The sequence below is a fragment of the Phalacrocorax carbo genome, chromosome 3 (genome assembly GCF_963921805.1).
Source record: "Phalacrocorax carbo chromosome 3, bPhaCar2.1, whole genome shotgun sequence".
Lineage (NCBI taxonomy): Eukaryota > Metazoa > Chordata > Aves > Suliformes > Phalacrocoracidae > Phalacrocorax > Phalacrocorax carbo.
In genome coordinates, this window is record NC_087515.1 from 10,914,774 (window position 1) to 10,940,008 (window position 25,235).

Sequence of the window (25,235 nt, forward strand, 5' to 3'; positions counted from 1 at the left end):
CCTTGCTCAGACTTTCTGTCTCTTTCAGATAAGAAAACAGACAGCCTAAACCAAAGGAACACATTTTTTTCTGGCTTCAGAGTGGTTGGTTTGTACTGACAAATGTTAAATTATAAAAGTCCAAACATCAGTAATATGTGCCAGCTCAAGAACGCCTTGAAAATAGTAATGTTGTGAGGGCTATACCAGACAGGATTAAGATTTGATTTTTCCTTTCCCCTGGCTCCCTGAAAAGAACTGGTCCCCCAGTCACGTTCTGGGGATACTGACTGTAGGGCAGGGAGCACTTTCATGGCCTTTTTGAAAGTTGAAGGCTCAAGTCAGCAGCAGAAAGCAATTCTTCAAGTTTGAGGGGCAAAATGGTAATAGTTAAAGAGGTGGAATCTGAGGTTTTTACTGCAGTTGGTAAGACAGTCTCTTTGTAAGGGCTTGCTGGAAATGGGCTAATGTGAAAAGCCTCTTTCTTGTTCCCCTACTATGCTTTGCTCATGACCTCTGTCTCTCCTTTTGCCCACATTCCCTACTTACTTCTCTGCAGTTCAGGACTGCCTCCTCTCTTCTCTCCCTAACATGTAGTAACAGTGCTTACAGGGGATGTTCCTGCTGAGAAAGGGAGAGAGTTTCAGAAGGACAAGAGGGAAATATGTTCTGCTTTTCTAGCAAAGGCGAGGAGATAGTTTCATTTGCTTAGCTGGGAGTGGTAATGGATGGCTTATGTGAAAAAGACATGTTGGGCATGAGGAAAGTCTTCTGTGACAGAGAAGGTAAGGCAGCATGGTTTTGCCCAGAGAAGGTGTCAGTTGCTGTATGCAGAGCACTAGGAAAAGGGAGGCCACCTCACTGCCCTCTTTGTCTCGCTCATGAGTAACTTTGGCTTTTGCCTGCCAAAACACTGCTTGTGCTAGCGGAGATCTTGCCACCTTAGATAATTCAGGTGATTCAGTCTCTACTTAGTAAAGCTAACTGATTTTTATCCAAGGGTTCCCAGATTAGTTTGATGTTACAGTGCTACTAGTTTATAGTCATAGCGTGTATCCTGTCATGCTTATTTGAGGAAAAACTCCCATTGACTTCAGTTTATTTGAACATACTTTTGCTTTAACAGAAGTAATGCCATTGTAACAGGGAGGAGCTGTTTTTCAACTGTTGGGGTTCTGGAATGCTGAAAATAGCAAATCTCTGAAATGTAGTCTAGAAGATGATAGGATATGTTTAAGTTAGGGTGCAGAGTCACTTGGAAAATAGCCCAAGTGCCTCTGGAAAGTAAATTTACAAGTATAATCTCTTTATTGGGCTGCAAAGTACACCCTCAAGAGAGAAAGGAGAACAGAGGAGATTGTATTTTTTTTCCCCTGAATTGAGACCAACCATGGACTAACAAGACTGTGTTTAGAGCAGAGATGTTTGCACAGTCATGGAAAAACATGTGTTTTTTATCAGGGTTAAGGCTTGCCTCCTACTAATGTTTCTTAATTAGTTCTCTTTTACTCCCCGCCTGTGGAGAGTGAGAGTCTGGAAAACACACTTCTTCCTGGGCAGAACTTTGATCATTGCTTTCCCCTGCTTCTCCCCTCACCTTGTCTGATGGATTACATACCAGCAGTCATTGCTGCCTGGATGCTTTCAGAAACAAAATAACTTCATGAGTCTTCTGTGAGCATCTTCGAGTGGAAGATGACCTCTGTGATGTAGTTAGTATTGACTGCTTTGTTTTTCCCTGAAGAGCAATGAATAACTCTGGTGTTGAAGAACACAATTTCATAAGAAGGCTTTGAGATCCATTGTATAGCAGAGTTTTCTCTGAGGTAGAGTAATGACATAGGGTTACAGTGTCTAACCTGCATAGGCTATAGCTGACCAAATCAAATACAGTTTTGCACAAAATCTTAGAGATTATGTCCTATATCAGTGTCTGCCTGCTATGTTTGTAAAAAAGTAGTATGTGTAGTATGAGGTATTTGCATATGAATGTATGATCAGCTGGGTTGTGTGTAACATGTAAAAGTGCAAATTGTTCATCCTATTTCTTGTCGGCCTCTCTGTCCACCAGTTGAGCTTTGCCTGCTTGCCTTATGTCTCCTTGTGAGCTTTGTGCAAATGTACGTGTGAAATAGACTGTGCTTCATGCTGAAGGTGGTTGTTTGCTTTCTCTGAGGAAGATGGGCACCAACCTGGGCAGCAGGAAGGAAAGGATTTTTCCATTTGTAGTCTGCTTTTTTTAGCAATGGAGTTAAAATGTTATGAAAACTATACAGCAAGGTACAGATTTACAAAAGGAGACGAAGAAGAGGAGGATGCTTCTGCATTACCCCCTCCTCCATGAGGTCAGGGCTGCATTTACCCTGGTACAGCTGTCTGTGTACTTAGATGTTTCTTCACAGAAGGAACTTAACTAGTGCATGTTTGCTGGGTACGTTTTCACTGGGTAAAGCAAAAATTCCTTAGCATACCTGTCTGATGGATCTCTAAAAAGCAAAACTTCCTTCTGTTTTCTGTCGTCTTCCTTTCTGTTTTCTGTCTTTCCTGTGTGGGTTTTCAGTTCAGAACCAAAGATAAGGGATTAATTACTAGCTTGATACAGTGGAGAATATGAACAACCAAACATAGCTGGAATTGGTGAGCTTGAAAACTCAAAGATAATGTGAAAAAGCTCCTTGCAACAAAGCTCAGTGTGCACTCTGTTTAGATCACTACTTGCCTTGTGCATTTTTGCTATGGTCTGTGTTGTGGCTGATCTCCTGAAGCTTTTAGACCTCTTACATGCCTTCAGTTGTTTATTATAGGAATAGGAGTTTATAGTAATGCTGTTTATACTAAAGATGGGTGAACCATTACAGCAATAAGAGAAACCATCATGAACCTTTGCCCTGAACTCAAACCAAACTCTTTTGTGATTTTTGAAGTTCTGTTTCAATTTTCAGTGTCACTGTACTTTGTTCTGTCAGGACTGGAAATGAGTGCCAAAATATAAATGGTATTTCCAGTGTCAACCTCTGATTTCACAAGCAAATCTGCTCTCATGCCAGGGAGCGTGGAGTTTCTTAGACCGCACAAGTTTCAGTAGTGAGTATAACCTTTCCAACTCCTGCTGCGTAGTGCAGCTAACTCAGAGCGCTTAGCCAGTGAGGTTTGCCCATTAGTATTTCATATGGGACAAGATACAGTTTATTGAACTAATAAGCATTCCTAGTGGAATGTGGGCAGATAATTGCTGCAGGTGAAATACTGAAACAAAGTGCTGTGTAGCTGCATTTCTGTGCCATTCAAGCAAGGGCGTAATGACTGTCCAGTTTTGGCCTCCTTCCTGCTAAATGTGTTGCAAGCCTGTTAGCCAATTCTGTGAAATTACAGTGGAGCTGCCCAGTGCAGAATAAGACAGTAAACTCTCTTTTAGGCCCTATCAGTTTTGTTTTGAGAACAAAATGTGACTAATGTGTTTCTGGAACATGAGCTGCTTCAAATTTATTTGCTGTCCTGTAGGCTTTTCTGTTTCATATTCCAGACTTGGATCCAGTGTTGAGCTATTCATCTAGCAGAGTCTGATAGGTTAGTAGGGCCAATCTTGGGAGTAATCAATTCAGGTTGTGCCTGTTTTCCTCCTTTCTGCTCCTGAGGAGGAACAGTCTTCCTTCCCTCCTTCCCCCTCTCTCTCTGTTTATTGTTGTATCAGAGAATGATCTGATGTTTGTTTTAACACTGAGATGAAGCTGAATTCACTGCTGTCCACCACTCTTTAAAGCTGGTGTGCTACTTGAATATTTATGTCATGCTGACATTTGCTTACTTTAGAGAAGGCTTTATTTCCTTGGAATATTTATCATAGTATCCAGGAATTTCCATGCTGAACTGCTGCTGGATCTGAATGTTGTACATAATTACCTGGGTTCAAGCCCAGTTGCCTAAGGGAAGTTAACTTCCAAAGAACAACAGATAGCTCTGTGGCATTAGCTAGCTGAAAGAAGAGCTGGCAAGGATTTTCCCTGGACTGATGTGGAGCAGCCTGGAAAGAAGATCACACCTCACTTCACCTATATATGTAGCTTTGTCTAGGTCATTATGCTAAAAGTAGAGTCCTTACCCTGCGTACCTGGCATCATGGATGGGGTGCCCGTATCTGCTGTGATCTGTTGACCTAGTTGTGGTCTGGGGTGGAAAATAAGTTTTGACATCTTTTGCATCCTGTTTTCCCCCCTGATTTTCACTAGTCCCTTCCCTGAAGGTTAAGGGGGGAGGGTTGGTGCAAAATCCAATTCCTGCTTTCCTGACACACTTTGCTCTGACCCCCTTTGTGCATAGAATAGAAATGACCAGCTTGAGGCATGATCAGATCTCAGCCTCCTGTTGTTTCCCATCAGTTTATATGACTCTCTTGGGCTTCTGGGGCTAGAACTGCTCTTTTGCTGCTGTGCATAAAGTGGCACCATGATTTATGAATCAGTTAATCACTGCATGCTGAGGAGCTGTTCATGGTAGTTAAACAGTGAAAATAAAATGCTTGAGTATATAATAAAGACGGCTCATAATGAATATGACCCTTTACCAATGAATTCTCTCCCTCTCTCTATTACACCCTTTACCCATTCTTTCCCAGCACAGCCAAATGATCAAGGCATGAAAGTTGTCTATCTTGGATGGCATGGGGTTCATCAAGTTACCTGAATAAGGGTGGTGTCTATTTGTGTGATTTCCACTTCCCCCCCCACCCCTTCCAGTCTGATTTCAGTTTGCTGCTAAAGCTGATAAAGCTATAAAGATGAAGAGACAGGAGAAAAAAACAGAGGTTTTGATACTACTGATTGTAATTCTTTTTGAGTAGTCATAAGAAAATCCACCAATAAGTCTCCAAAGCTTAAGGAAGGGAAAGTGAAGTTGCCCTGCCTGGTTTGTAAAACCACAAAAATGTGGTGTGAAATTTCCAAGAAATGTTTCCATCATGTAGCTGTCATTGTTTGCTCTGTGTTACACACACATCATTGCTGTACATTTCTAAAACTGTGCTGTAAGAACTAGGCAAGTCTGGTAATAAGCCCTTGCTAAGACTGCTGTTTGGCTCATAACCTGCTGAAGCACTTTGCAATTTAGACCAGCATTCAGTGAGTGTAGTCAGATCAGGGTGACACATTGCTCTGTGGAGAGCACTAGTGACATTCAAAGATCTACCTGTGAGGCAAGGATACGAGGCAGGAGGTTTTTAAACCTGATCACGTGGTTTTGCACCAAAACTATGCTTTCCGTGAAGAAAATTATTCACTACAAATTATTGACACCGTACATGTTCTATTTTCTAAGTGAAATTATTGTTTTATTATACATTATCAGTAGATACCCAAAATACTGGTAGAACATTAACAGAAAGGGTTTTTTTCCTTGCTGAAAAGTGTATTCTCGGTAAATGAAATGCTGAAAAGCTCTTCAAAACTTTATCAAAATTTGTTTTGAATTCTGAAGAGGATTTTGGAAAAATGATGTTACTTCTGTTTTTTTCTTTTTTTTTTTCTTGATAGACAGGCTTTGAAATGTTACATTTTTGTTGCAGAGTATTTTCTGGGTTTTCCGAGTACCAAAACCTGGCATTGATGCGTAGATGGATTTGTGAATCTTGCTACAAGCCCACTGGTTTTAGTGGAGTTGCTCTTGACATTACCTGTGTAACTAAGAGTAGTTTTCATTCAAGCCAGAAATTAGATGCAGTGGTGTGAAACATGTTAATTCATTCTCTCTGCCATGCGTTGAAGCTTGCAGTGGAATTATAATATTTGCCATTTATCAGTAAAAGTCAAAAGAATTTTTTCTTTCCAGCATGATCTAGTTTCTCATTTTCGTTCAGCTCTGCTGCTGGCATATGTTGACTGTATCTAATGGCCTTTGTTTGCATTCTAAGCTTATCTCATAAATTGGCTTTTGAAATGCACAATCAGCAGTAATAATGTTTCACTGTGGTGATCATGGTTAAACATTTCTCTCCTCTTCCCCCCTCCCTTCTTTGTTTGATTTTTAGGACCCAGGTTTCTCTTCAGTGATTCATGACAAACTCCAAGTTCCCAATACTATTCGTAAGGCATGGAACGAGAAGGACAACAGATGTGATGTTTGTGCCACGCACCTGAACCAGTTGAAGCAAGAGGCCATTCAGATGGTGCTGACCTTAGAGCAGGCTGCCAACTCAGAACATTATGATGCCTCACCAGGCTCTCCGCCACCTCTCTCCAGTGTCCCCACGTTAGTGAGTCCCCGGCACATGGGCAGCCTGCAGCCCAGGGACTGGGCATACATGCCTGCTCCTTATGCTACATCTAATTATACAGGCTTTGTTGCCAACAAACACAGTGGAAAACCCAACAGTCTAGGAATTGTCAATGGGGTGGAGAAGAAAAATGGCTCTCCTGGACACCAAGCCAAAGTCAGCTTTCAAATGGCCACCAGCCCCAGCAACGGTAATGTTCTCAACTCTGTGGCTATCCAGGCTCATCAGTACCTTGACGGCACCTGGTCTTTGTCAAGAACGAATGGCGTCACCCTATACCCCTACCAAGTAAGTACTTTAAAATAACAAAACATGTTCATTTTCTTCCCATCAAAGCTTGCATGGGCACATGACCACTCTTGCTCCTCTTGAGGACAAGTAGAGCCATTCACATAATGAGCACCAGACCAAGGAGTGCTATAAAATCCCTTTTCCCTGATAGGGGATTGAGTTGGGGGAGACAGGGAGACACAGATCACAACCAGTAGCAATTAGAACACCTTTTATTAATTCAGCTGTTTTATTAATAATAGTAAAAACCTGTTTTTATTAATAGTAGTTAACTGTTCACACACTATATGCAATTATTCCCTCACACAGTTAATACTCTTGCTCATAATACTTGGTTGAGGCAACAGCTGGGAGGCCAACCAGACTTATTTACTCACAAGTGGAAAGCATCACTGGTGCACCAGTGACTTCTGAGTGGGTGTGTTCAGGGAGTACCCAGAGGGTCCTTTGGTTCATCATGTGTGAATATGGTCCTATATTCTTTGTCTAATTATAGCAGGCACTACCTTCTTTGATGTGTTCTAAGTTACATACATTCTTACTGATGCTAGTGTGTGCTGGTGGCCTTCTGCAGATTTGTTTGAATCTTGGTGTTTTGATTTTTATCCGTTCTCTTGGATTCAGCAGGTGCACTAGTCTCCAGAACTTAGCAGTTCTGGGGAGATTTTCATGTACTGAGCATGTTCTTCTACTCTTTGGCCTGCTGTTTTCTGGTACGCCACAACCATAAGCACCTGTAGAACCCGCCCACACCAGCTTGCACAGAAGGGGCTTCTATGACAGGAGGTAGGCTTTCTGACACTCTTAGCTGCAGGTGGTGGGATTTTCAGAGTACCCAAGCATTGGCAGATGGCAACACAAGCCTATTCTTTTGAGTTCTCCCAGCCATCCCTGTTGGCTTCCTTAGGTATATAAATATCTTTGGAATTTGGTCTTTCCACTAAATTATGAACAGATTGCAATATAGATCCCTAAATTAATATTTAACATTTATCAGCATGAGAGCAACTGACATTGCAGCCAGAAAAAAAAAAGCAATGTTATTCATAAGAATTAAGGTATTGTCATGCACCAAAGAAAACTTGGTAAAACTAGAAGTGAACTACAGTTATTTTATCTGGAAAATATGTGACCTTATAGTTTTGTGGAACTATGCTCTAGTGAACCTGAATCACATTTGATCAGGTCAGTATGTGATCATAGTTTCATGTAAGATAAAAAACCATCTGATCTAAGTTTGATCTAAGAAAAAAACCTAAACAAAGAATGCACATTAAGTGAATAATTATTATTATTTGTATTAGGAAAATAAGTTCACAATCTTTTAGGTCCATCTTCTATGGCAATGTGTTTTGTTTACTTTTTAATAATGTTCTTGGTTCCTAGATGTTTCATTTTGTCTTAATAATCACTTAGGAGAATCTAATATTCAGAACTTTCCAGACTGATCCTGTAGTTTGGCTCCAGTTAGATTAAGGACTATTCCCTACCATGGTAGCAAATTCTGCACCCCCACCCCACTCCCCACCCCCCCAAAAAAAGAAAAAAAACCCCAGACAAAATAAAACAAACAAACAAAAAAGCCCAAGCCAAGCAACCAAACAAACAAACAAAAACCCACCCCCAAAACTGCAAACAAACTGAAAACCCTCAAACAAACCTAGCAATGTTGGTCTGTGATGGGCTGTGTTGACAGTAAATTTTATATTCTCTTCAAGATTGCAACCTTCAAATGTTGAAATTCTCACTTTACTCAAGTGTCACATTTAATTGTCCAAGGAATAATAATGATAGCTTTTGTCTTTAGACATGTTGAAAGGATTTTAGTGTTTGGTTAGGTAGTATCCATATCAGACTGGGAATTAGTCAAGTAAGAAGAAAAATTTTGAAAAGTAATTTACTTGTAATTTGAAGTAGGAGGGAGAGGCAAGCTCTGCTTTTTCTGCGTTTGTGTACGGAAACAATCTTATTTGCTATACGTTTCCAGAACATCTTATGTCTCTTTCCCAAATAAATATGTTTTTTGTTATACACTTACTGTTACAGTTACAAAACTCAGCTAGGGAAGAGCACTAGGAAGATGAATCTGTTATCTTAATTAGAACCCTTCTTGATCTGAAGGTGAATTAAAAAATAGGCACTAGCTACTTACTGGTGGAAGTCTATATATTAATTAAATTTTCTTGCCTTCCCTTAAGAACAGTGATTAGAAGAACCTCACTGTGCATTAGCTAAGAGGAATAGAAAATAATTCCTTGGCATAAAAAGCCTTGAACTTCACACAAAAGTACAGTACCCTTCTACATTATAATCTTGTTAAATTGATGTCAAGGGAGAAGTCAGTCTCATGGCTCTAGACTTAATGGCGCCTGTTGTAGACACCTCCCATTGTAAATCAGCTTTTGTTAGACAGTCTAGATAACTTGACAGAAATGGTTGAGTACCTTGAAAACTTGACCATATTTTCTTCCTTGAAGTATCACCAAAAAGAGAAAACATTAGTTTGGAGGTGATGTTCTGTGCCTCAGAATTGACTCACAGTGATATTAGGCACCAAAAAGTATTCCTACTGTTGTAAGTTCAAGGATGTTGCTCCCTTCCTAGGATGTTCCCTTCCAGACTGCCTAAAATTACAACCTTGTTATGGGAAATGAATGTAAACTTTTGTTTCAATTCTGGTGAAAAGCAAACAAACAAAAACCCGTTAAAAAAATTAGCGTTGTGGTATTATAGGTCTTAGTTGCTGCAGTAGTGTAGGACAAGTCTTAAGTTACATGCCACTATTTTCTGGCATTTTCTGCCACTATATTGTTTTTATTTTTCCTTTGAAGAAAGAGTAATTGCTATAAGGAGTAAGTATAATAAATGTGATTTTATATACTACCAGATTTAGTAATTTATTATATGTTTACAGCCTGAAAAATAGAAGTAGTAATAATGTCTTTAACCGGAGATGTATGTCAGATGTAAAAGAACCTTTCTAGAAATTTCATGGAGGCATTATGGGAACTCATCAATGGAGTCTCCTAAGAATAAGTCAGGGAAATAGCTGCTAAGACTTGTTTAGGTAAATCTGGAGATTAGGAGATGGTGTAGATGACCCCATCAGTCCCCACCATCCCTGTTTTATCTGATTTCATGTTTAGCCACCCCTTGACTAGACAGAAGCAAAGATAAGGTTCCAAAAGCATGTGATGTCCCCTAGGCCTCGCTCACAAATGAACAGCTAATGCTGTTTTCTGTAAGGGGATGAATCAAATTTTGCTGGTAAGTGGTCCTCTTGTGAAACAGGGAATCAGAGGCAGGGAAAGGGAATTGATTGTTCTTAAACAAAAAGCATGGCCTGTTAAAACCCTCCTACAAACACCGGAATGCTGAAATGGTTACCTGCTCAGGGTAGAAGTGATCCCTTTATGTTGAATACATGTAGAAAAATACCAGCCAAAATCCAATAGAATTTGATCCAGAGTCTGAAAATCATGCTTGTTCAGTCATCAGGTAGTATTTGTACACCCTGGGGGATCAGACTGTGATTTAACACTTGTAAAGGCTTCTGTTGATCATCCTATCACTCAGAGGGATTTCAGTCCTTCCCTGTTCAGAGAAAACTCATTTAAGTTGGTGAGGTTTTACCTGAGAAGGGCTGTAATTATTTGTGCATCTGCTAATGTGAATTACAGGATAGCACAGTGTTAAGTACAGTTCTGTTGCTTCCTGGTTATTATGTATGTAACACTTCTAAAGAACAAGAAACCTTTGGGCCTGGGGTACTAATATAGGAGCCAAAGGTCCAAATATTGATGATGAAATATTTGCTTCTCATGGTTTTTATACAGAATGCATAACATTTTTATTACTTGATTATGCAGAGCTCCTAAAGTAGCTAAAACAAAACCACCACTTTAAAGAATAAGGTAGATTAAGATAGATTTGAGTCCTTAGTAGTTCAGACTGATTTAGGGTTTGCTTTCAAAGGGAAAGGAGTTCAAAATAGTGACTAGATTGAGCTGGTTACACTAAAATGCTTTTTTCTGACATTAACTGCATTGTGGTATGAGCTGCAGAAAATAAAACTGGTCATTTCCTCAGTCCTCTACTTACCTTTCTGGATCTGCATAAGACTCTTTTCATGTCTTTAAGAAGATTATTTAAAAAGGTGTCCTGGTTTCAGCTGGGCTAGAGTTAAATTTCTTCGTAGTAGCTAGTATGGGGCTGTGTTTTGGATTTTTGCTGGAAACAGTGGTGATAACATGGAGATGTTTTGGCTGTTGCTAAGTAGTTCTTACCCTGGTCAAGGACTTTTTCAGCTGGGTGCACAAGAAGCTGGGAGGGGGCACAGCCGGGACAGCTGACCCCAACTGACCAAAGGGATATTCCATATCATATGAAGTCATGCTCAGTGTATAAAGCTGGGGAAGAAGAAGGAAGGGGGGGATGTTTGGAGTGATGGCGTTTGTCTTCCCAAGTAACCGTTACGCATGATGGAGCCCTGCTTTCCTGGGATGGCTGAACTCCTGCCTGCCCGTGGGAAGGAGTGAATGAATTCCTTGTTTTGCTTTGCTTCCATGCGCAGCTTTGGCTTTACCTATTAAACTGTCTTTATCTCAACCCGTGAGTTGCCTCACTTTTACTCTTCCGATTCTCTCCCCCGTCCCACCAGGGGGGAGTGAGCGAGCGGCTGCGTGGTGCTTGTTGCTGACTGGGGCTAAACCACGACAAAAAGCAAAACAAAAAAAAAATTAGCGCATCATGTTTAGTAGATTGGAGTGGCAGGAAGGTAAGAAAGAAAGAATGAACTGGAAAAGGCCAACTGTTTCAGGAACAATGTGGGCCATGAAAGGGAAGGATGGGTAACAGAATATGTGGCTGTTGGTGTGGGTGAGCACCTCCTGCTCCAGGCCCTGAGGCTGTGAAGTTTGAATTTGGTAAGGAAAAAGATTTGGTAAGGAAAAGGATTTGAGTAGGGGTATTGTGGACATAATGATCGATATTCAAGGAAAAACTGTTCCTTTCTCCCCTGCACTTAAAAAGACTCTTTTGACCAAAAGTTTGGAAAATGACATCTTAAACTACTGAGAGCCTCTTGGCCCCAGGCGTAATGATCTCAACCCTATTCAGAGAGTTATCAAAGGCTTTGTGTACAATTGATGAAAGCCTACAGTATGTGCTTTCTGTTTCCTCTTTATGTATAATGTGTGTTTAGAAGAACACTGTTCTCTGAGAAAGTACCAGCTTGTTCTGGAGTTTTCAGTGATGAATGATTTGTTTGGAGTTTACTTAGGTCACGGCTGTCTCATAACACATCAGTTCTTTCAGGCACAGGCTTTTAAAAAGAAACTGGTAATGATTAGAGTTGGGCACAAGATGGAGAGTTCAGATACAGAGCCAATGCCTGTGTGTGGGGTATTCCCGTCCGGGATTTAGATTCCAAGCTGTTTTACCAAGTCTCTGCTATCTAATTTATTTCTCTTCCACTTGCTGTCATTTCTTAGTGTTCAGCAGGATAAAGCTAAAATGTTAATGATTGCTACAACAGTGCCAGGGTAATTTAAGTAGCTTCTAAAGCACATAACGCAAGGTACAGAAGTCAAGTTACTTGTTCCATCTGTAGACTAACAGGTGTCTTCTGTAATTATTCCATGTTTCCTAGAGCCAGACCAATTTTGCCAAAGAATCTTAGCAACAAAAGAAAAGGAGATCTGTATACTCTCTCCTCTAGTACCATGTTCTTATGTGACCACACACAATTCAGTACAAGATACCTAATGCAGGAGGTATTTTGCCTTTGTGCAGTTAGGTTTTGGTCCAGAATTTTTTGGATGGCTTATGTTTCAATAGCAGTTCAGTCACTGAATGTATGAGATCCACGTTTGAATGTGATGGCTCCCTGAACATAGTAGAAATCTTTGTTCCTATTACTGTGACCTCAACAATGATGATGCTGAACAAATATGTGCAAACTCTTGCACTGTTTGTTTCTTTTTTTAATAATTCTGTGACCTGGACTTTAACAAGAAAGTAACTCTATAGTGAGACTGTAGAGTGAAAGTGCAGGAATTTTATTTGCAAAGTTTGTTTGACTGGGCCAAGAAACAGATTGTCAAACAAATTCATTGGCACTGAAATTATATCCCTGCTTAATTATCTCTGCTCTCATCCCCCATGCATTAGTTGTTATCTCTGAAGTAGCTTTCTCCTGACTAAAAGCCTTTTAAAACCACATCACTAATAATTAGATATGACCCTACTAAAGTCAGCGTATGTCATCAGCTGACATTTTGCCATGATTGTTTGATCATTCAATTTGTATATTACAGGAGTTGACTATTTGTATTTCATTCCTCCTGTCCACCCCCTCAACTAACAGCCCAGTTGTATACTGATTCTCTAATATCATCAAGACGGGAAACCAAAGTCTATGTCAGCTGTAGGAGGGGTTCCTTTTTTGCATTACTCTGGTGTGATTTGATCTCTTACGGCATTTTTATGCATGGCTTAATGACCTTAGAATCATTACTTTTCCCCTTCATGATACTGGGGTGACCAAGGGAAGAAAGAGGTAAAGGGTATCCCATGGACTGAAAAGAGCTAAGTCGGCTTATCCTATGAGTATGAAAACCCCATGACTCAGCTGTGATGTGAAGAAGAAACCTGTGGACTATTACAGGAGTGAGTTAATCCTGTAAATTAGCGAAAGCCAGAAGATCACAATTAGTGAGGATTTGAAGTCTTGGTTTCCTCCCCTGCTCTGTAGCTTAAGGATTTTGTCCACATGTCAGACTAGTTTCTTTTCTGAAAGAATAGCTGTGCTGATTGCTTGCATCATTGAACAAATGTATAAACTGAGAGGAGGGGAGATTTTTTAACAGTGGGAAAAATGATGTAGAGAGGGAGAAGACAAACTGATACATCGACACAAAATTGTCCCTTTGTTTCCCATGCTTTGAATAAGGTTGCACAGAATTAGAGAGGAAAAATGTTCAGCTTCTCTTTATTTCAGAGTTCAAGAATGTAGAGAGTTAAATTAAAAGACAGCCAATTTGAAAGTGAGAAGAGGAAATATGCTTTTCATGCAATGTACGGTTCTGTGGAACTTATTGCTGTGGAAATAGTATTGAGGCCAAGAGCTTAGGAAAATTCATAAAAGGATTATGCGTTTATGTGGGCAATAAAAAGTCCCTCCTTTCTGATGTTAGGACAAAAAAAAAAAGTAAGATAAATTCCCACACTGCATAAGGCAATTGGTATCTTATATTCTATGGAGAAGGCTTCTTTTAAATACATTCAGTATATAGCTAAGGACTAGCATTCCTGAAACTACCACTGAAGCTTTCTGGCGCAGGTGTAACTGGGCTGACTGGGGAGAGGGTACTGATGTACTTAGTCAACTCCTAGACTCTTTGTCCCTCCGTTCTAAAAGTGGCCCTTGAGTGGCAGCTGGAGAGAGAGCCTAGATTAGAGCCTGAACCTGGTGAAGGATAAACACCAGATGACACCAGATGACTGGTGCTGTGTTTTGGATGGAGGCCTGTGATGAACAGATTAGTGAAGAGTGCTTTTCCAACAGTTTCGACAGCATTGCCAGAGTTCAGTGTAAGTGTTGTACATTTCAGATTTTTTTTTTTATTTCTTACTCAAGAGTGTGAAGATTCATGGCTTCTAAAACTATCTTGGGTTGAATCATTCATATGAGCAACACGTTGGTCTTTAAAGCTGCATAAAGATTCAGTCCTGTGGCTGATACTGCTCCTGTATCTTGCTATTGTTCAACATCTGTTGCAATAAGAAAGGAAATAGAAATGTACAAAAACAAGGGTAGTTCATTCTGATTGAGGTGTGGAAGGGAAGGAGGGGATGACAAAAGAATTAGAAAGCAAGTAATTAGGAGTTTCCCTTTAGATTCCCAAAAGGCGCCACGCAAAGAAGGCACAAATTAATGTATTTGTCTCCTTGACCAAGACATTTATTTCTCACATTGTTTTACATAAATGGGACATCGAATTAAGAGTTGATTTATGAGCATCATTATAAATATTTTTTTTGTTTGCTTTTTGTAAAATCCTGTTCTAAACTATGATTTTACTTAGGGAAAGATATGGGCTTTTAAATACGAAGAATTGTATTACTGTTCAAAAAATAAATTGACAAAGCCTTTATCTTTGATGCTATGCTGTCTTCTGGGAAATAAGGAATAAATAGCTAGAGGCTGATGTAACCCTGAAATGTGGTTCTACACAGTTACCATGTAAAACCATTGTTTTCTTTCTTCTAAAGTGCTTCTGAAATGGCGTCAGAAATGGAGCATCAAATTCTCTGTTGGGACAGCTCTCTGTAATTCAGCAGATCTGAGTTAAAGTGGTTGGTTGTTCCCTTATATTCCAGAGCATTGTGAACTTGAGAGGCAGGTGTTGTCAGATAAAATATGTTTCAGGGCAGACTCTCTTCTGTCTCACTCCAGATAATTGCTTTGCAGTTGACATGGCTACATTGACGTAATACAGATAAGAATGAGACCAACGTCATCGCTGTAAGATCTGATCAGCCAGAGTGCGAGAACAGCTGTGGTGAGGGGAGTGAATATGGTGTCTTGCACTCCAAGTGGGCTTAACTTCCCTTTGGGCTGGTGGATGGGGAAGCTTTCATTTTCCATGTGCTTCTGGTCTGACCCCACGCTGAAAAGTCTGTTGCAACTGCTCCTCTTGAGAAATGAAAGCAGAAGGCTGATTGCCCAGCAGCTTTTGAAATTTGAGTGTGCCTAGCTGTATTTAATGAAGAATAAGGAGGGATTACATCTGTACAGGGGTGAGAAAAAGCCCCTCCCAGCTATGAAACCATCTTTTAAATCTACAGACTGCTCTGAGGAGAAATGAAATTGCACTTCATCTTTCACTCCCACCTAACCTCTCTAGCTGAATACAGAACTACTCCAAAGGTTGAAGGGGAAGGGAAGGTAACGAGGTCTCATCTTCCAAGGGGATGGCTGGTGCTTGTGCTTAATTTCACTAGCAAATCTCAGCAGGAGCATCTGTAGCTCTTGTATGGGAGCAGAAGAGTCATCAACACTTATGCCATTAAGGTATCTGAGGAGTTTTCTTTTAGAAGCCAAAAAAGTCTGAGGTCTGACTGGTAGATATGAACATCAAGTGACTAAGCTGCAAGCACTGCAAGGTAGTAATTGTCTGGGTGGGAGTGCAAGTGAAGTGCTTGTGTTGTGACAGCTCTTTGGACCAAATACATGCATCTGTCATGCTGTACTTCAAATTGTTTGATTCTATTTTGAATTTGTGAAAGTGACATATATATGTGTTTATTAAATAGCTGGCTAAATTTATGCACAGACTTTTGGCTAATGGGAAAGAGAGAAAAAGAATTAAAGAATTAAAGGTTGGAGCTATGCTAGGTGAAATTCTGCTTCCCTAACTTCATTGTGGCTGCACTGATCTACAAAGAGTGCAACTTGATGTCACTGGATAATTATGAAACATGCCTGTGATTTGAGTTCTGCAATTTCTTTACACCTTCTACAGCACTCTCTATTACTTTGCAAGAAAGTCAAGGCTATTACTAAAAGCAGGGTTTAGGCTTAGTTTTGAAAAAGATTTCCATTTTATAGCATGTAGAGTGGTATTGGCTTTCCTGTGAGAGAGAGCGCTGATAGGTAGGGTTTACTTCTGCTTTTCTTCCTGACAGGTTTTAGGCTGCTGGAGCTAGGCAGTTTTGCTGGATATAAACATAAACCATAAGCACAATCATCTCTGTATTTTATTCTGGTATATTTTCTCAGTTACTGCAGTGCAACACAGAAGATGGAAAATTAACTGAGGCATTATTAAAGAAATTATACAGAACAGATCAAGAAAATATATAGTAATGAGATATAATCAGTTCTTAATTGATCAGTCTCTCTGATCCCTGAAGACTTTGTGTGAAATTCATTTCCAATGTGCAGGAGGAAACAATGGTTGTGACACGATTCTCAGTTGTACCATATAGGAATATCATGGTAGTGATCACAGACAGGACTGGCATGGAAAATGTGCTCAGAAAGCTTTGTCTGCATTTGGACCAGGTTCTGTGGAAGTCATTGCGAAGAATCTTGCAATGTTAGGCAGGTTTAAGTGAGGTTTAGTCTGCAAGCTTGTGGAATATTTCTGATTTTTTTGCTTTGAAGTAATGTAAACCAAAACTATAATTTTTTTTGACCTGTTCAGCAAATAATGTGACTGGCTACTATTCAGGTCACTTAGGAGAACAACACAGCTTAAGGTTCTTGGCCACCAGGCCTCCCTGACAAATTACAAGAGCATCAGAGGGTGTCCTAAAGCTTCTCTATTTTATTTTATTTTTGGGTGTAAATGCTAAACAGTTTGGCCTCGACAAATTTAAAGGTCCATTCCAACCTAAATGATTCTATCATTCTATAAATAAATGATCAAGTTGTTTTCATGTAAATAGGTGCTTTGGAGGGAAAAATCTAGTTCTCATGTTACCAGCTTTTCATTATTCTCTGCTCTAGTCAGTCATCACACTGTAATCCTAAATGCCTGGAAGTGCCATTTACAGCCAGGACTTAGTAGTGATGCTGATTATCTCCTGGGTGTTGTTTTGCATTTCAGAACCTTTGTAAAGATCCTTTCAGACATTGCCAGAGACCAGCTTATCAAGATTTATTCCCACTTTTAGGTGAAATGCAGACACCTGGTGTGATGATAGGTAGGGCTAGATCAAGATTTTTGGAAAGGGGCTTGAGATGGGGTTTATGCATGTGCAGTTTATGTACGTTACAAGGTTTTTCCAAGCTCAGTGACGTGGGTTTCTCTGCTTCCTTTTCCATCCACTGCTCAATGACTTTAATCACATACTGTATTTGCCTCTTCTCCCTGCCCCCTCAATGCTTTCCCTGACACAGGGACAGTTGGCACTGGTGAAGGGGCCATTAGTTCTGGGGCCTCTAGGCATTTTATGACATAATTAATATGAATAACATAGCACCTCATTCCTCTTATGTTCTCCAGTAAATGTGGTTTCAAGTGTGGCAGTGGAGGCTTATCGCAGCTTGGTTTTCTTCTGAGTGTGAGAGAGCAAGAGGGCACCTATTAGTTACAAATGCTTAACAGAAGTTCTGGAAAACAACTGATTGCTCCTCAGCATCCCATTTTATCTGCTGGACAATTTTATATCATTTGTGAGGAAAAAAAAAGATTTTTTGTTAATGCTATTGCTACTAGTATTTTTGTGCCCAATTTGAATACACTGAGTAGAAATGCCTCTTAGTAATTTCTTGGAGAATCCACAGATGGTACCACAGAAAGCCAAAGGACCTATCAGTAGTCACATCCCTACTCGAGCATGAGAATGGTTTGTGCTTAGGTGATTAGAGAATTTACTCCCAAGAGTATTTAAATGTTGTATGGACATGGAGTGGGGAAAAATGAAATTCTACCAGGAAACACATAATGTAAACTCAGCTGAAAGAGAGCTGGAGCTGTACCTGTATATTTTGCCAACTTTAAAGTCCAGTCCTGTAAAAGGATCCAAAATATTTTGAGAATCAAAACTAAACCTTGGCAATACATTTGAAAGAAACAAATTTTACTGTCCCATGTTTTATGTGTTAAGAAGCAGATGTACAGGAAAGTGGAAGAATATGCCTGAGATGGGTGTTATGCAGTAGTCACTCTGATTTTTTGAGCATGCTTAGTCCGGTTTCTTTATTTGTATGTGCATGTATTTATGTATACACACACACAAATACATCTTTTTCTTCCACTTTGTTTCCTCTACAAAAGACTCCTGTGATACTTTTCCAAAGGAAATTGTTGATAAACTTCAGGGTAGATTCTGTTCTGAAATCAGGTGGTGACAGAACATAGTCATGATTTTTGCTTTTAGTAACTGTATGCCACTTTGTTGATACTAAGAAAATCAAAGAATCAGAGTACTCCAAGTTCTGACAGCTAATGTTGTAGAAGGGGGAGTGTTTCAGCCCCTTTTAAGAATACACACTAAGCAGCAGTTCTAGAAGTGTTTCAGGCTTGGTTCTTTGTTATCCTACATATGGAATAGTGCTCTGCGTTTTGGAGCTAGTTCATGCATGTCTTGTATTCCCTTTGTCCTAGTGTAAATGACTTAGTAAATGCCTACAGTGTACCTTGTGAAGAGACATGTGAGACCTTTTTCTTCAGTTATACAGATTACATCACTGCACTTCCACTGACCTGTAGTCAGTGATCCTTCTTTTGGCATGTCACTGCAGAGCAGAAAATCAGTCCATGATGCTCTATTAGAAATTAATTAAAATAGAATAAAGAATTCCTTTCAAAAATGGATTTAAAAGTAACTTCTGAAATTTTATATTACAAACCCAGCCAACAAGTTGAAGGGGAAAAATCCAAAACATTTAATGTGCAAATAAAAATTCTCTGTGGAGTGCCCAAAGCCAAAGCTGAGGATAACCATGAGGCATTTATTACAGTTCAGAATGGTTTACTAGAGTTTAGGCAACATTTCAGATGATGAGCCCGTTTGTTGTTCTTATATTTGGACTTTATTAAATGTATTTAATTAAATCTATTGTAAATCTGTTTTATTCCCAAGGGGCCAGTTAATGTAATCTTGCTGTTTGCTTATAAAAATATCAACCAACAGTTCCTGCACCAATTTTAATCACTGTTTATTTTTAGACCCTAGTGAAGTGCATTTTGTCAGTTTAGTTTATTGAGCAAACTCCTTGGGGCAATGACTTTTTGTCTTCATTTGTGTCCTGTGTAGAAGAAAGTGTATATTCATTGTTGCTGTGTTTAAAAAAAAAAAAGAAAAAACCCCAAACCAACCAACAAACAAACAAAAAGTAAGAGAAGAAAAAATAAGTAGAGAAGTGCTACTTGAAGTTTATTTACACTGACTTTTATGAGGAAGAAATAAATGTAGCTATAAGACTTGACTGTATTCTTTCAGACAATCTTCTTAAGCTGATATTCTCTCTTAACCTTCTGTTTTTTAACTGTTAAGATCTTTTAAATTTTCCAAGTAGTTTCTTTTGTTGTTCTCTCTTGTCTGTTAGGCTGCCAACAGGGAAAGTGATCAGGGTATGTCAAGGAAAAAGAACACAAGAATAAAAATTAGCAAATGTTACTGGTAAAAATTAGGAAATAATAAACTTACAAGGAGAAAGAAATGAAGAAAATGACAATGCCTTAGATGATTCACAAAGTACACGTCTACCTGAGATTAATGTACTACAGAGACAAGCAATAATTTATAACAAAAACTGGAAGAATATGCTGTGTATGTACTATGAACAAATTTTGCTCTAAAAACATACATGAAGTGTACCTCTAAGTAAAGAATAAATAATTGTCAGTAGTTACTGTGCGCACTGCATTCCAAAGTTAAACACGTTAGGTAGTAAGTTGCATAAAACTTTGCATATGACTGTCATTTATTTGTCTTTTACAGCCTGAAATGGCTAATACATGATCATTAAAGCTGTAGGGAGTATACCCTTGGTTTTATTTAAGTTCTGTTTTACTGGAAAATAATCCTTGATGAATCAGGTGGTTATTTAATTGTCCTCCCAAAATTCTCACAATAGGTTATACTGATGGAATTTGAAAGAGTATCTTCTTTTGAGGAATGGTTGCCATTTGTTAGTGCTGTGGTTTATGGATGTTCAGTTGTTCCCTCTCCTGCCTTTTCAGAAAGGACTGTAGAGCATAGCCAGACTAGAGCCAGTGCCTCTTCTGCTCTATTATTCACTTTTCAGAACTGTGCAGTTTTGAAAATATGCATGTCTGTAGTTCATATCTTCCAAACTGATCACGGATTTTTTTTTTAATGCCATCTGAGAAAAGTAAAGGAGTTACTGTGTCTCAGTGTTATCTAAAAGAAGAGTCATCTGAAATCAGCAGTGAGGAGAAAATATTGTTCTTCATCTGACCTTATTTAGGTGGTGAGGAGACATAGGGACTGGTATTAATTACTCAGTCTGCAAGTGAATGGCCACTAAATAGCAGCTGAGAATGGACAGTCAGCATGCTTAAAGTTCTCAGTGTACAAGGGCCCTGAGGTGAAAAGTGGGAGTATGATCTACGTACTGTAAAGCTGTCATAGTGAAGATGGATTACGATGGTTACTGCAGACCAAAATGCAGATTACATGTACTGGGGCAAATCATTGTGTGGACTTGAATTAAATGCTTCAGCTAACGTGATGTTCATCTAGATCCTGGAAAACCATGCTCAGTTTGGATCCGTTCAAGACATGCAGATTGAAAATGGCCAACTGAAACAAACAATTTGGCTTGAAAACATGATAGAAGTTGCAGCAAAGGAGATGATCAAAACTACATTTATCTTGGAAAATAGAAGTAGACTAGGAGTGTATGTAAAAAGCTGAGAATACATTGAGTGCTGTGCAAGTAATAGCCAATCCCATTCAGCAGAGTACCATAGCAAGTGCATAGCATAACGCTCACAAGCTGACCTCTTTGCTGTGCCATTGAAAGGTGACCAGAACACAGAGAGGGCCAATTCCTAATGGTTTACAGTATGCGCCAACAGAGCTTAATTTGGTGTTCAGCTGAGGGTCGTTCCTCCTCTTTTTGCTTTCATTAGCTGAGAGGGCAGTAAATCTAGAGCAAACAGAAGACAATATAGCATAACTTGGCACCTCATCGGCCTATAGAATTCACCGCAGGAAGTAGTTTCCAAGTCAAACACTTATAGTTGAGTGATTTTTTTTTTTATGACTGCTAATAACAGCTGTTGCTATGCAAACTAAGGTAGTAACGCCATCAAACCTATGCCTTAAGGCATTCACCTTCAGGGTCAGGAAGGAACTGTTTCTGTCCAGCTAGCGGTCTCATTTGAAGGCTCTTCTGGCACCTTTTGAATCCTTTTCATGTATTCCTGTTAAAAGTGATGGCTGTTGCTGTCATAAAACAATTTTAAAACCTCAGCAGGACATTTTTATTATTAACATGAAAGTAAGACAGGTGTTCAGTATTGTGTCAGAGATTAGAAAGACCAACCTTGTTAAATTTATAGAGCGGTCATTCCCGCTGATGCATAGCTTTTGCAGAACTGCCTGTTTTTTTTGGTTTGGTTTTTTTTTTTGTTAAGCAACTGCATACTGACTCCTCTGGAAATTAGACAATTTCATGGCAGCTCCTATTAGCACTGATAGCTGTGAAATTAGCTATTGCCACACCTCCATGTTGGTACCATAAAAGAAGGAACACCTGCAAAGGACTATTAACAGTAGGGAGAGAAAAGGGGAAGGCAGGTACACAAAGCCAAAGGGCAATTCAGCATGACAGTTACATTGTGAGATGGTGGATTAGGCCATGGTTTGTGCAATTTGCTGCAAAGGTGGATGTTTTCAGCATGGAAGTTGAGGCTAAATACTGTTTCCCTGTGGAAAAAGAGGAACACAATATTCATATGCTTTTTGACTTGAGAGGTTGGCAGGTGTCGAGGTCTTGCAAGGTATTTGCATTGAAAGGATATGCTGTTGACTTCTGAAGAATGTATCAACATCTCTGCCTGTGGGAATGAAATAATTTTGTTTCCTAGGCAAGTGCAAGGCTTACGGTTCTAAGCCTTTTCCAGCTAGAATTTGCCTCCCTAAAAGTGTCTTTCTTGCAACACAACTCTGTTGGTACTTCTTTTGTTTTCACTTCTGCACACCTTCAGTGCATGTTTGGACCAACTAATAGCCAGTCCTCTCTGTTTCTATTTAGCTCCACTGAACCCTTCTGAACATGCGGTGTAACTTTTGAGCAGATCTGCATTCAGCCTTGCATATTTTGGCTATCCTAGCCTAACCTAAGCCTTAGGACTCAGACACATGATCAGCCTGATAACTTTTTAACAAGCTTAGTAATAGACGGTAACTGTGAGTGCGTGTTCATAGTTCACAGCAAATTCAAGGTAATTTGACTGGGTTTCTTTGACTTAGCTCTAGAAAAGTGATTGTAAGATAAATCATTATTACCCTGCATTTAGGACAGGCTAAGTATGGGCATGTGGACAGCTGTTATGACTCAGCAGAGCAGCTTATTTCTGTGCCTGAGCCCTCATAACCTCATAGAATGTCAGTTAGTCAGCATTTTGAAAGCCAACTGGCTCCTAGACAGCGTTACAAATGAGGAGTTGAATGGTTCACCTGAATATGTGCAACTTCAGTGATATTAATTTTGTTGTGAGCATTTAAGCTGATGTGAACATTTTACGAACTAAATTTCGTGCAGAAGACTGGGTACTTTGCAGTTCTAAATGCTTCCCATGGAATTGAGCCCACACAGAGGGAGCAGAAAAGATGCTTTCTTCTTCAGAAATGAGACAAATTGCTCTTTTTAAAGTGAGAGATCTTACTGAAATACAGGTAGTACCCTGGAAAAAGTGTTGTAGCATTGGTTAAGCTAAACTGAAATGGAGGGAAGGGATGCATCGACCTAATGACTAGACAAGATTGAAAACAGTATTTATTTTTAAAGCTTTCTTTGCTGCCTGCAGTTTTCAGCGGATTTTTGGAAGAACTGAGAGTACTTGGAGTGTTAGACCTGTATTGAGATGCAAATTTAACCGAGCATTCAAATGTACCCCTTAAGTTTTTTTCCACTGAAGGGTGGATCAGGATAGACAAGACCCTCCTCAGATACCTTTCAGATGATGAGTTGTTAATATTTCATTGAGGCAGCAAAAGAGAAAGCTATGTAAGCAGTATTAACAATCCTTGGTGTCAGCGGTTAACTTTTACTTAAGCAGTTTTTAAAAATGTACTTCTATGTGAAGATGATTTAGGAAAGTGTATGGAAAAGGATAGTACAGAATAAATCTTCAGACTCTCGATTCTATGAACTCAGTCGGTGAGGAGCACAGCGGCGGCAGGGGCAGGCCCCGCGGCTCAGCACTAGACCGGGGCAGGCAAGGCGGTTCCTCGTACCCGAGAAGGCCGAGGGTGAGCAGAGGGGCCCGTCAGGAGCCGGCAGCTCTCACGAGCGAGGCTGACGTGCAGCTGACGCGGCGTGGGGCCTTGCCGGAAGCAACGGCGGGAGATTTAAATGGCCCCTAGGGAGCGCGAGGGACCAGGACGTGGCGCGGCAGTTCACACAGGCAGCGCGAGCAGGAGGGACGCCGCAGCCCGCTTGTAGGTCTACGGCTCAGGCAAGTGCTTCGGTCTCTGGTGAAATGGTGGGCACTCGCCTCAGAGCTAAAACCACTGTTCGTTCAGTGAAAGCCCCCGAGATGTCAGACGCATCCATCCAGACGGGTCTGGTAAGACAGGACACATCACTACAGGCAGTGGGTTGTGGCAATTGCCCAAACCCCTCTCCTGACGAAAAGATAAGTACCTGCACGAGGTGTGCACAGGTTGATGACCTGCTGTGTCAGGTGGCTGAACGGTAGGAAACAGTTAAGAAGCTGCGCAGTATTAGAGGAGCTGAGGCAGGGATAGACAGGTGGCGTCAGAATCATGTTTCTGTGGCAGATACCACAGAGAATGAGGCACCGTGGACCCTGGTGACTCACAGGAGCAGGATTCCACATCAGCCTGCACCCTCCACCATCAGAAACAGATCTTGAAGCCTTAATGACTGAGGACACCCATGAGCAAGATCTGCAAAGTCCCCTGCAAGGGGAAACTGTACCAGCAACACACAGTGGATATCGTAAAAAGAAATGACGAGTGATTGTGGTGGGTGACTCTCTGTTGAAGGGCACTGAGGCACCCATCTGCTGACCTCACAGGGAGTCACGAGAGGTATGCTGCCTCCCAGGAGCCAAGGTCCGAAATGTTGCTGAGAGGGTGCCACAACTCATCAGGAAAACAGACTACTATCCACTATTACTATTTCATGTAGGCATGAACGACACTGAGAGCCGCAACCTGGGTAAAATCAAGGAAGACTTTCAAGCCCTGGGGAAGCAAGTGAAAAACATTGGTGCCCAAGTGATCTTCTCTTCCATTTTGCCAGTTTGAGGGAAGGCAGCAGCCAGAAACAGGGGCATAATTTATATCAACTCCTGGCTATGTGGCTGGTGCCACCATGAGGGGCTTGGCTTTTACGACAATGGGGTGCTCTTCAATGGCTGCAACATACTAGGGAGGGATGGAATACATCTGTCTAGAAGGGGTAAGGGAATCTTCAGCAGTAGGCTGGCTAATTTGGTGAGGAGGGCTTTAAACTGAAGGACTTGGCGGGTAGGATCTGCTGCGAAAACGCTCACGCCAGCATGTCCAACGGGGGAGTAAGTCAGGCCAAGCAGTGTGGTGATAAAGGTTCATTAGCTGTCTCCCAAGAGGTGAAACAGAAGAGTAATCACCTCAAGTGTATGTATACAAATGCATGCGGTCTAGGAAACAAACAGGAGGAACTGGAGCTCCATGCCCACTCAGAAGGGTGTGACATCATAGGAGTAACTGAAACATGGTGGGACACCTCAAATGACTGGGGGATTGCAATGGACGGTTACAGACTCTTTTGTAAGGACAGGCAAGGTAGAAGAGGTGGAGGAGTTGCATTCTACATCAAGGAACACCTTGAATGTATTGAAGTCAACTATGGTGGTTGTGACTACTCTGCTGAATGTCTCTGGGTTAAAGTCAAAAGGGTCATCTCCAAGAAGGACCTCACAGGGGGCACCTGCTATTGACCTCCTAACCGCGATGACAAAGCTGACAAAGTGATATTTGG

General features: G+C 40.5%; 1 protein-coding gene across 1 annotated transcript in view; it reads left to right on the top strand.

Moving 5' to 3' along the window:
• The window catches only part of KIF26B (kinesin family member 26B), a 308,732-nt gene that overhangs the window by 86,931 nt on the left and 196,566 nt on the right, over positions 1 to 25,235 (top strand). Inside the window, exon 3 of the mRNA XM_064445818.1 lies at positions 5,999 to 6,532. Coding sequence (XP_064301888.1) covers positions 5,999 to 6,532 — 534 coding nt within the window. The remainder of the gene's footprint in view (positions 1 to 5,998; positions 6,533 to 25,235) is intronic.